At 40.9% G+C, this 13032-nt stretch overlaps 1 protein-coding gene across 1 annotated transcript in view; it reads left to right on the top strand.

Moving 5' to 3' along the window:
- The window catches only part of LOC138981948 (uncharacterized), a 27346-nt gene extending 15093 nt beyond the window's left edge, over positions 1-12253 (top strand). The window contains exons 2-4 of the mRNA XM_070355134.1: positions 780-997; positions 5744-5986; positions 6938-12253. Of these exons, the coding sequence (XP_070211235.1) occupies positions 826-997; positions 5744-5986; positions 6938-6945 (423 nt within the window). The 5' untranslated portion in view covers positions 780-825 and the 3' untranslated portion in view covers positions 6946-12253. The remainder of the gene's footprint in view (positions 1-779; positions 998-5743; positions 5987-6937) is intronic.
- The last annotated feature ends 779 nt before the right edge of the window (positions 12254-13032 follow it).

Raw genomic sequence — 13032 nt, 5'->3', positions numbered from 1 at the left:
CAATCTGTGATAATGTGTGCTTAGAGAACTACACAAGCAACAGATTTGCTCTGATTGCCAGTACTCTAATTGCCTCCCTTCGAGAGAGTGTCCTTTCTCTCTATAGATTACTTCTGACAATAAGACATCCCTGTGACGTGTACGTGTACATTGTTATTTAAATATGTCACAATTGTGTGTAAAAAGCTGCGCCTAGAGAGCTACAAAATCAACCAATTTTCTCCGATTTTCAGTGATATTTTCCCCTTTGGGAAAATGTCTTTTTGTCTCTTGTAGTTCCGGCAATAAGACGCAGCTATTCACCAACAAAGCGGCGCGCGTTTTGCATCGATCGCCCATAAAGCAACGGCGGTAAACGACCGTCTCCTGGGAATAGTGTTCACATATGTAGATGTATGCGAACCATGAAACCGCTTGAAATTGCTTGAGATTTCTGCCCTTGTGAATGCCGTTTGCTGGTTAGTGTAACTGACGTCGACCAATTTGCATCTAAGAGGATATTCTAGGGATAAGGAAAACTGAACGTTTGTTTGATGAGTCTCTCTCGCCCTGTGTGTGTGTGTGTGTGTGTGTGTGTGTGTGTGTGTGTGTGTGTGTGTGTGTGTGTGTGTGTGTGTGTGTGTGTGTGTGTGTGTGTGTGAGTAAATAGTTTCGATACTGTCAAAGAACATTATTTTGCCAATATCTGCATGGTAGATGAATGTATTACACTGACACGCTACTGCATCTCCTGATCTCCGCAGCTTTTATTTAATTCATCATCATCATTTATTCCACAGGTGTCTTTGTGACAATGGCCACTGAGAGTGCGGGCAATGAAGGTGGATGCAACTTCAAGACTTGATGATCAGACACATGGCATCCTACATCGCCATGGAGCCATCATTTGTCGCTGTCGTCATTGTGGTGACGTTAAAAATGACGTCAGCTGATGAAGATTCGTGCGAAGTCCACCCCTTATTCAACACCAGGGAACAGTCAGCGAATTTCTTTGCAAGTAAGTAGAATTATATTGTATAAGTTATTTCTAATAATTATGCTGACTGTTAGAAAATGGTAACAGACATGTTAAAAAAAGGGATTATCAGCACGAGCCGGAGGCGAATGCTGATATCATTTTTGTGACATGTCTGTTATCACTTGCTAACGAGAAGAAGAAGAAGACTGGCTAACAGTCAGCATATTAGAAATACTCATTTATCTGCAAGTGTTCTTATTCTCTCGTGAAAATTGAAGGGGATAATTATAATCATGCACTGGCTTGGCTCTCTTCATTTATCTCACACTGTCTGTCCACCCTCGCATGACCCGCAGAGTCGCTTCTCATTTTCTATGTGTTATGATAATTTTGTCGGAGACTGAATGCTTTTTTGGCACTTTTATGTTCCAAGTAAAAAAATACTTCTTTGCCAAAATATTCTCCCGAAAATTAGCAATGTCATGTTCCATCTGTACTCATTAATTAACTCTGACAAAAAATCTCAGATGTTGATTATTTTCCACATGGAAGAATTGCAATGCATGCAGTTAATTACTGTAAAGAGTGCCAATTAAGCTATGGACCCCAAACTAAAAATTGCCATGATCTTGCTGACATCAAAGAAGAGCTACCCACACTTTAAGGTAATACAAATGCATTTCATTGAAGTGATTCTGTTCAGTTTTGAAAGGTGTTCTTTGGACAAAACACACACACAGCATTTCTAGATAGTGTCGTATATTACTTCACCAAGCTACAAACAAAAAAATAAAACAATAACAGGACACTGCAAATGTTGTCAAAACGTACAATACCATGCTTATCATTTCATACGACTTTCTTTCCACGTGTATTAGGCGTGTGCAGGTTTGGTTTTAAACTTCAGAAGATAGAGGAAGCTATTTGTCGCTGAAATGTTAGAATTCGCATTCACTAAACCCTTGTGCATTGAAAGTCATTATTAAAGGTACTATTTATTCGTTGCTTATTTAGAATCACAAGGGTTGTTTTGTTCTCGTAGAGTTCAATGAGCGATATTAACGCCTCAATAAGTCTGTTGTGGGAAACATTACGGATGCACCAAAACAGGATATAAGACAGAGTAAAGGGTGTCTATTGTACCTGAATTAACCCCCACAGTCTTATCACATACCCTCTGCACTGATCAGAAACAGTCGGTTTGCCGAGCGAGGAGCAAGTTTTTGGCATAGGGATGTTGCATTGCACTTTAGTTTGTTTTCTCAAGTTGCCAAATCAAAACAAATTTCCATTAGGTAGGAGCCTGTGTTTTGTTCTGTACCTAATGAATATTTCATCGCAAGTTATCTGCAGCGGCCAGGGGGTTAATATCCTTGCACCACACCAACACTTTTCTTGAAGACACGAACTAATTGCCTGATGACAGCAAAGTGCGAAAGTTTGCTCCCACCGTCTTCCCCCTCCCATCCCCCCTTTCACTGGTAATTTAACCGAGATAATTCGTTTTGTCAACGGGCCATAATGTATACTTATGAAAATGCAAGTTTGTCCTAGCCTCTCTGTTCTTTTGTCTGTTTCTCTTGTCTTAATTTCCTCGAATTGTCGTGTTCTCGACCCTCCTTCTCTCCTCCTCCCTGGGCACAGTATATTATAATTACATCGCCAGTACCGTTCTTCATTCTCTTGGTTCGAATCACTAGTAAGGCCAAACAAAAGTATATGTTGGTTTAGGGAAACCCGACCGACCCTATTTTTTCCTGCCGACCTTAACACTTTTTTTTCATTTCTCAAAAAAAAAAAAAAAAAAAAAACCACCTACCTCTGGCACATTTTGCGAACCACATCGAGAATACAAATAAAAACTTAATTTTTTTTTAAAAAGCCGACCTACCTTCCTTATTTATTTTGGTCATGTTACCCTAAACCAACAAATATTTTTGTTTGGCCTAAGATTGATTCATTCTTGACGTATGTTCTTCCAACCCCGAAAGACTGGGTGGCCGAGTGGTAACACACTTGCGCTCGGAAGCGAGAGGTTGCGTGTTCAGGCCTGGGTCAGGCCGCAATTTTCTCCCCTCTTTCCTAACCTAGGTGGTGGGTTCAAGTGCTAGTCCGGCTTTCGGATGAGACGAAAAACCGAGGTCCCTTTGTGTACACTACATTGGGGTGTGCACGTTAAAGATCCCACGATTGACAAAAGGGTCTTTCCTGGCAAAATTGTATAGGCATAGATAAAAATGTCCATCAAATACCCGTGGGACTTGGAATAAAGTAAAAAAAATTCCATCTCACACGGCATTAAGTCTCAGGAAACATGAATACACGCATGCAGGAAAAACAAAAATATGGGTAGCGCCGTATGTATCTCCCCGGGGAGAAAGCAGCCCGAATTTCCATGAGGGTAACCTCACTGGACTGTAAATCTTATCCAATCCAATCCAATCCAATCCAAGACTTCCCACGGCCGCCGCACACCGTAAATATTTCTAGAACAACACAAACACGCTGTCTCTTTTTCATATCGACTCTGCGAGATGTGCGCCGTTTTCTTACTCTTCTCTCGCCAGTCTTCCTCTTCTCTCATCCCATTTCCGACCTCTTGATGCTCTGTCCATCGATCGATCACTTTATATTGAAGATCTCTTCGACACCGTGACCCAGTTTTGTAGAGCCTATAGCCCTGACCCTGGCCTGAGAAACCCAATTTTCTTTCATGCCATTTTTCACAGCCAGCTATCAGATCAATACACCACGGAAAAAGTTCCTGGGATAAACAGCTTTGGCTACGTGGAGAGAGATTTATTCCTAAAAGATTGAATCTGAGGCATGCGTGACAGGAAACCTGTTAGGCGTGTTGATATAAATGGCGAAATGTCGCAGCCGGAAGGAGAATAGTATTTTTTCTATCCCGCGCGCTCAATGGAAAAAACAAACAAGGCGGAGATGAAAAAGTGTGTGTGTGTGTGTGTGTGTGTGTGTGTGTGTGTGTGTGTGTGTGTGTGTGTGTGTGTGTGTGTGTGTGTGTGTGTGTTTGTGTGTGTGTTGGAAAAAGAGAATACTACATGGCTTCCTGTATGATACCATGTTTTACACGAGTTGAAATGCGATTGGAAGCGAGCATATCAACATTTGAATACAAAAACATAATAACAAATACAATAACTCCTTGCATCACACGAGAAACAGTAAATATTATGTCTTTTGATCATAGATTCTGTACTTTTGTTGTGCCATCTACCTCATTCTTACTGACAGGTCCGACGTTTTGAAACCGACGCACTTTCGAACTTTGCACTCATTCATCCGCATTGACACACAGACAAAAGGTTCTCCGAAGTATTTTGCCTTGCTCGTGACCCCTTGACCTCATTTGCATGATACACCTACCTGTGGAGATATGGTATTGCTATGGTATTTGACCCCTCTCTCATATAATTAGGCAGGACAAACTAAGATATTCTAATATGAAAAGAAGACTAAATGCTGTATTATTGACCTACGGAGATCAATCCATCGATCACTGTGGCCGTACCAACTTCCTACAAGTTATTTGTAACGTCTCCTTTTTACATTTAGTCAAGTTTTGACTAAATGTTTTAACATAGAGGGGGAATCGAGACGAGGGTCGTGGTGTATGTGTGTGTGTGTGTCTGTCTGTCTGTGCGTGTGTGTGTGTGTAGAGCGATTCAGACCAAACTACTGGACCGATCTTTATGAAATTTGACATGAGAGTTCCTGGGAATGATATCCCCGGACCTTGTTTTTCCTTTTTTCGATAAATACCTTTGATGACGTCATATCCGGCTTTTTGTAAAAGTTGAGGCGGCACTGTCACACCCTCATTTTTCAATCAAATTGATTGACATTTTGGCAAAGCAATCTTCGACGAAGGCTGGGGTTTGGTATTGCATTTCAGCTTGGTGGCTTAAACACTAATGAGTGAGTTTGGTCATTAAAAATCGGAAACTTGTAATTAAAATTATTTTGTTATTAAACGATCCAAAAACAATTTCATCTTATTCTTCGTCATTCCAAAAACATATAAATATGTTATATTTGGATTAAAAACAAGCTCTGAAAATTAAAAATATAAAAATTATGATCAAAATTAAATTTCCGAAATCGATTTAAAAACAATTTCGTCTTATTCCTTGTCGGTTCCTGATTCCAAAAACATATAGATATGATATGTTTGGATTAAAAACACGCTCAGAAAGTTAAAACGAAGAGAGGTACAGAAAAGCGTGCTATGCAGCACAGCGAAACCACTACAGCGCTGAACAGGCTTGTCAGTTTCACTCCGTTTTGCACAAGCGGCGGACTACGGTCATTGTGAAAAAAATGCAGTGCGTTCAGTTTCCCTCTGTGAGTTCGACTGAGCTTGACTAAATGTTGTATTTTTGCCTTACGCGACTTGTTGGCTTTATGCTTGGCTTGAACTGACCCTGGAAAGACATGCGGGACCGTCTTTGTTGCAGATCTAGTCGTAATTAATTAAGAAACAGTTGTGCGTCTCTGTCATTATATTCTCACATGTGTCTTAACTATGCCAATAACAGACTCCCTTGCTCAGCAATCCGTTTGTTTTGGCCCGGTTTGTGAATCGTTACATCTGGAGTTCCTCTTTCTTTTCTATTATCTGTCGTCTTCATTTTTCTACTTTGTGTACGTGCCTAAAGAAGACCATAGGGTTGAAACGTTGCTTCGTATTCTTTATTCACACGTGCGTACAGTATCTTTTGGTCTTTTTATATATGCCAACCAACAATTCTGCCTTTTCACCAGAACCCAGCTGGGCAGGAGAAGGAGGGATACTGTTGGAAGAGGAGGGTGTGTTTGTCCGGCGTCGCCATTGTCCGGTGCGAGTGCGAGTGAACGAGGAAGGAAACAAGACGCCGTCGCTGAGCAACGGAAGCAATGGCAAGGACAACAACGCCAAGAAGAATAACTCGCAGCGAAAACTCAAAGGGTCCAAACGGAAGCGGAAGAAGGAGAAACGAAAACGCTTCCGGAAGAAGAAGAAGAAAAGTAAGAGAGTACTCGGGAATAGATACCAACAAACTTTAACAGGCATTGTCTGCCTGGTGTTCAAGTGTATGTTTGTCAGACAAAATACTTGTAAAATATTGCAAAATACTCCGTGTGCTTTGAGAGTTTCACACAAGACAGGCAATAAGTAATTTACACCGTAAACCCCCCCCCCCCCAAAAAAAAAAAAAAAAAAAAACCCCCCAAAAAAAACAAAAAAATAAACAACAACATCAAAGAAGATGTAAAACATGTTTCTCAAACTCGTGTTACACAACTTAAAGGTACTGAACTTGTCAAATCCAGGTGCACGAAGCCCCTGGGGCTTTTAGTCATACCTCAGGCAGCTATCCGTTAGAAGAACTACCAAGTTTCATTGACTTGCACCCAAAGAGTCAAGAACTGCGATTATTTTACGAATTAATTTCGTACTAGTATCCGGCTAATCTTGGCCTATTTTTGGATCTAAATTTAGATCAGGTAGATCACCACATCATGCACAAAAAGACACGTCACTAGCAAACTATGTCAGACGTCATCATGAGTTTGTGTAAAACAAAATGGAGGCCGAAATCACTCAGTTGAATCGAACTCCGACCAAACACCACGTAATAACTAGGTTAATTTATGCACTCGCGTGAACAAGAAACTGTCGAGCTTCACAGATGTCGTTGGGTGGTTTTGTGTTTGTTTTACTACCATGGGAGGATTTTTGAACTGTAAATGCACTCAGCGGCAACAAAAACGCAAAACGAAGGCTGTGAGCTGCACTGTGCCTTTAAACTAACCTGTCTGATAATACCTCGCATTCACTTTTTTATAACTTATAATGACTGTAATTTATTAATTTATTCCTCTATGCCCTTCTCTTGACTATAAATTACTAATATTTTGTCTTTCTGTGTACTCGCAATGTGCTTTACATAACCTGCCTTTTCTCTTTTTTTTCAGATTCGTAATATGCCAGGTCTCATGAGATCGACTGTAGAATGATATTTAAAACACGAAGGAGGACTTGGCTCAACAGTCAACTTACAGAAATGAGATCTGGTGGACCTGTCTATGAGATTCAATCTGAGAAAGTAGGGTGTCTCCGATTCAAAATTGTGGTGGCCAGTGGTCAATTTTAGTCAAGGAAATGAACAGACATTCATAATTTGTGACCCTCCACCACGAAATGAGTCGCATGTCACCTCGCGCGGTTCTGCGCTAGGTTTAATATAAGTCCGGGGAGTGTCTGGTAACAGTGTGAGGGTCACCTTAGTCACAGGCTTATAACTCAAACAGTTTTCGCTCTTTTCTAAAACGGTTTTCACCACTGGATAGGGCATAAAAAACTCTTTAGGAAAATTTAAACATATAAAAATCATGCAAAGGTGACATGCGACTCATCCCGTGGTGGAGGGTCACATTTGTGAATAGCAAATGAAGGCCATTGTCCTTACCATGGAAACAGTTCGTCTTATTATCTCAGATCTGACAAGGGTCCTACTAGGAGTAAGACCATCCCTTCTACATGTATTTAGACACATGCCAACAATTAACACCTTGGCTGCTTCCTGCGCACAGTCAATGTTTTTGAATGAATTGATTTTGAACATTGACATTTGTTTCAGATGAACAAAAACAACAACACAAAACTTCTACTCTGCACAGAAAGTCAACAGGTGGTTAATTTTTGGTATCTGCCCAAGTGGAGGGAGAGTCTTATCCAATGTGAAAGCCTGTGGCCCGATCTGAGATGGAGAGCCGATTCGTTTACACGGGAAGGACTGTGGTTTTGATCTTGGTAAATTATGCAGAGAGGCACCCAGGCTTTGTGTATTACAATGTGAAGTTTCGGCTAACTTCTCGTACTCAACACAACTCGTGCCGCTCCGGTGCTCTGTTCCGACACTGATGTACGATACTCATCTTTAATATATTGTCCACTTCTGCCAAAGGGAATCACGGCAACTGCAAGTTATTCATTATTCGTCTGAGTCCAGCGCACGCTGCAGGGATATTTGCGTGGACAAGCTCTGGGAAGAACCATGAATTTATTGGGGGTCCCTCCTCCTCCTGTTTTGGTGGACTGTTTCATTTGCAGGCGTGAACTATTGTCGCATTTTTTTGCGACTGTTTGCAGCAAGCTATGGACTTATCAAGTCCTTGTGCAGTTGTGATATGCATATAAGAATTTGCTCTGCGGCGACATTCTATGTCCACATTTGCTTTGGTGAAAGCGTGAACATATTTGCGTGGCTTACATTGACCTGTTTTGTTGTTGTTGATGGTAATAGGCCAAATATTATTGGCGATAGCAGATCAGTGATCTTAAAGGCACAGTCATTCCCAAGAAAACCGTTCGACTTTACACGGTAAGATCATCGAAGACTTTGACGCGAGGTTTGTTTGTTTGTTTGCTTAACGCCCAGCCGACCACGAAGGGGCATATCAGGGCGGTGCTGCTTTGACATTTAACGTGCGCCACACACAAGACAGAAGTCGCAGCACAGGCTTCATGTCTCACCCAGTCACATTATTCTGACACCGGACCAACCAGTCCTAGCACTAACCCCATAATGCCAGACGCCAGGCGGAGCAGCCACTAGATTGTCAATTTTAAAGTCTTAGGTATGACCCGGCCGGGGTTCGAACCCACGACCTCCCGATCACGGGGCGGACGCCTTACCACTAGGCCACCGTGTTGCGGTTTGACGCGAGGTAAGGCCATCCCTCCACTTGCAAATATACCAAAAATCCACATCCTGAGTCATTCCCTTGCAGAGTGGACATTTTTAGATGAATTCATCTCGCAGATCGACACAATTTTTTATTTTTTATTTATATGAAGTCTTATATCGCGCGCGTATCTCCAGACTCGGACTCAAGGCGCAGGGATCTATTTGTTTCAATTGTCCGCAAAGAAATGAATTCATGAAAACATTCCCACTCTGCACAGATTAGTACCTAGCTTGTTGATTGTTGGTATGTGTCTATGTAGAGGAATATTATTTTTTTGCATAAAACAGACTACAATGGCGTGCATAATTGTTTTCAAGGAAAAGACTGTGCCTTTAAATACTTGTGAGCCAGCTATGCCGTCGCGATATAACCTTGAACGGTTGAAAACGACGTTAAACACCAAATAAAGAAAGAAAGAAAGCCAGCTATGCTTGTTTGTTAATATCCGGTGGCTAAAAGGAGACAGATCGTTAAAGTGTTAAATGAAGCAATACGATTGTTGCCGTTGTTTGTTGTAATTCCCCCCTTGCAGCAATGCATGTATTGTTTGTAGATTGTTTTTCTTTGCGGGAAGTTTTTTACCAAAGCCAAAAGACATGGGAATAATAACTAAATGTGCCTTTAGTGTCCAGCCGTTTGAATAGTTTTTATTCAGTTTTTGTGTTGTTACGTGTCAGCTGTTGATTCTGTATTTTTATGTCGTACAGTTGGCTGCAGGTTATAAATACTCTATGCGATTTATTTGCGATTTTTGACAGATGATATATTTTATGTGCAAAGACATAGCAGGCCTGTACTTATGCTATGAAATAATGCTACGTTTACTTGCGGCCAAGTTTTCTTGGTCACTTGTCGTTCTTTTATGAAGATATTCAATTCTGGCAATATAAATGAACAGTTTTAATTTCTTGGTGCATCCATCAGTACCCTTGTTCTGAAATCACCAACGAAGACAGACGGACAGACGGACAGACAGGCAGGCAGACAGGCAGGCAAACGAACAGGCATGCACACAGGCTGACAGGCCGACATATAGACAGGCAGGCAGACAGATAGATAAACAGACAGAGCGACAGAGTTACAGAAAGACAGACAGACAGAATTAATGGAGAAGGGCAGAGGAGAAATAAAGAAGCTCTGATATTCACAGAGACAGTTTAAAGATGCTGCTCCGCTCAGAGCACTAAGGAAGCAACGATTTGTCTTTTTGTCGCAGATGAGGATGTAACTTAAAACAGTCAAATCATTCACACAACTATCCCACAGATGACCATAAATGCCTTTAGTGTTGCCAGCCAAACGAAACTATGCGGTGTGTCAGTTCGCATCTCCCGCCAAAATGCAATTAACCTTTCCCGTGATCACGTTCTGGGACTAAAGGCTGTGTGTGGTATGCCAAAATGGACCCAATTTTCTTCCGTTATCAAACACAATGTCTACTCGACATAAACTACCCAAGATAGAAATAATTCTCTCTTTCGTCGAGACTACTATAGGCCTTTGACGTAATAAGTTCACGTGCAGGGCTAGATCGAGGCTTACACTGTTCTGCTACAACAATGATGAACATTAATTCGAAAACAAATTGCTGTTTTTGACTTTTTGCAAGAAGGTCAACGAAACTTGGTATTATTTTAAACGGATAGCAGCCTGATGCATGACCGGAAGCCCTAGAGGATCCGTGCACCTGGGAGTGACAAGCACAGTAACTTTAAGCTAGAGGTTTGGAATAGGTCAACCCGAGAGGACGTTGAACAGGTCAGTGATGATTCGTTGAACGGAGAAAGACATTTGGCATGCACGTTGTATGAGAGAGTTGTGTATGAGAACGATGGATGTTTATACTGGTTGAAACACGAAGCACGGTGAATCATAATCAATAAAGTCTCCTCTGGCTTTCCAACAAGTTAAACACACATTCCTTCCTCTGTAATCGATGATGTTTACCACTACATAGGCTAGCTGTTCTAACTTTTACATTGGATAAGAATATTGTGCAACTTAAACGTCAAACAAAAACCAAAAACAAAATAGCCAGACTGGTTGCTTTCTGTACACGAAGGGAACGTTCTGTTGAATTAGTTTTGTAAATGCAAACAAATGGTAAAAACACAGAAAACAACAACACAGTTTGCGCATAATGTAGTCCCAAAATTAAGTTAAGGTATGTGTACACACGAAAGGATGCTCGTATTCCATGTTGCACATTTGTGGCGGTGAACATTATTGTACACGCGGCGAGGACAGTGACTTTGAAAGGTCCGGCGTGACATGGAAGACTATAATTATACAGTCGTATCGACACACACAAAAAACTGCATCAGCCATGTCGACCAATGCATTATCAAGCAGTGTTTACACTCATAGACACATGCACAGACACGTGTTTTTTAATTAAAGGTAAAATAATGCAACTGTTTTTACATTTAGGTAGTCAAGTTTTGACTTAATGTTTTAACATGGAGGGGGAATCGAGATGAGGGTAGTGGTGTATGTGTGTGTGTGTGTGTGTGTGTGTGTGTATAAAGTCTTTCCGAGAAAACTATTGGACCGATCTTCATGAAACTTCACATGAGAGTTACTGAGTATAATATCCTCAGACTGTTTTATTTTTATTTTAGATAAATGTCTTTGATGACGTCATATCCGGCTTTTTGTGAAAGTTGAGGCAGCACTGTCACGCTCTCATTTTTCAACCAAATTGATTGAAATTTTGGTAAAGCAATCTTCGACGAAGTCCGGACTATGGGATTGCATTTCAGCTTGAAAGTTTAAAAATTAGTTAATGAGTTTGCTCATTAAATTTGTCATTAAAATTTAAATCGAATTTTTTGTTACAGATTAAAAAATGATCGCATCGTATTCCTCAATTTCTCCTGATTTCAAAAACATATACATATGTTACGTTTACAGTAAAAATGTGCTCAGAATTAAAGAAAATAAGAAATAAGAAAATAAGTACTGCGTTCGCGCGCTACGCGGAGACGAGCGTCTAGTCTTGGGTTTTTCGTGTGGTTAGTCGAGACTATTTTGATATAGTCTCGGTGATGACTGTTTTTTGTGTGTGTTAATCTGTTCCTTTTATGCCGACAGCTTGACTAAATGTGTTTATATCGCTTCACGCGACTTGATTGTTTTGTTTTTGAAATCGCGGATCCTCTGAGACTCGAAATCATCTGATTCATAAATTCTAAGCAAATGTCCATGGTTGAAAAACCAAACGTTTTGCATTTTATGTGTTGAACAGCAAGTGGCGCCAGCGTGCTAACCAAGTCCCATGCTCATACATAGTACACATGTTACAACAATGCTCATCAGCAATGTTTCAATGTCAAAATACGTGTTTGTCGGGTTCGTATTTCTGTAAGCAAATTCAATGTCTAAATATCTAGTCACTGAGACTGACTCTGTACATTAAGCTCCGCTTGTTCTGGCTTTTGTGAATGATGACTCGTTTTTACGGAGCTGGTCACCATTATGTAATTTTTGTACGATGTGTAAGGTGTTATTGCCAAATAAAAGAAATAATACTCAACGTTTGACAGAGCAATGCCTGACGTTAACTCTGAAGTGATGTTTGAATGTCTGCTGTGTTTTTCTGTCTTTATTTTCTTCTCTAACTTTCTTTCTTTTATTCAATATCTTATCGTTAGTCTGTTCCAAATTCTGTCTGTCAAGATAACAAAGGAAATACAAACCAAATTTAAATAGTTGAGAAAAAAAATCTCTGTAAAAAAAACAGAAGGGAAAGGAAATTCTATGAGGGAGACAACCACGTCTGTCTTTCACTTTGCTTGACGCAGCAGTCTCCCTTGAATTAGACTTTCAAGGCGTCACTGAGACAATCTGAAGAGATTGGACATGAACGTACACCTGGGATAACATCACTAATTACACCAACAACATAATTATCGTAAGGTATGGTAAGGTTGCTCTCTTGCTCTGTCTCTGCCTTTCTCAGTCTGTCTGTCTGTCTGTCTGCCTATCTGTCTGTGTCTCTCTCGAGTCAGTCTATCTCTCTCTCATACCAACACAAGCACGCACGAACGCACGCAGGCTAGCATGCACGCAAGCTGCAAGCACACACACACACACACACACACACACACACACACACACTCTCTCTCTCTCTCTCTCTCTCTCTCTCTCTCTCTCTCTCTCTCTCTCTCTCTCTCTCTCTCTCTCTACGTAGTCTCTTTGCCTTCGTCTCATATCTTTGTCTGACTTTCTTCGTCTGTCTTCCTGTAAGTCTGTCTGTATGTCTTTCTTTCTTGGTGTGTGTAGGCTATGCATGTGTGTATGTGTGTGTGTGTGTGTGT

This window comes from Littorina saxatilis, linkage group LG1, assembly GCF_037325665.1.
Source record: "Littorina saxatilis isolate snail1 linkage group LG1, US_GU_Lsax_2.0, whole genome shotgun sequence".
Lineage (NCBI taxonomy): Eukaryota > Metazoa > Mollusca > Gastropoda > Littorinimorpha > Littorinidae > Littorina > Littorina saxatilis.
This window is presented reverse-complemented; position numbering and strand designations above follow the sequence as displayed.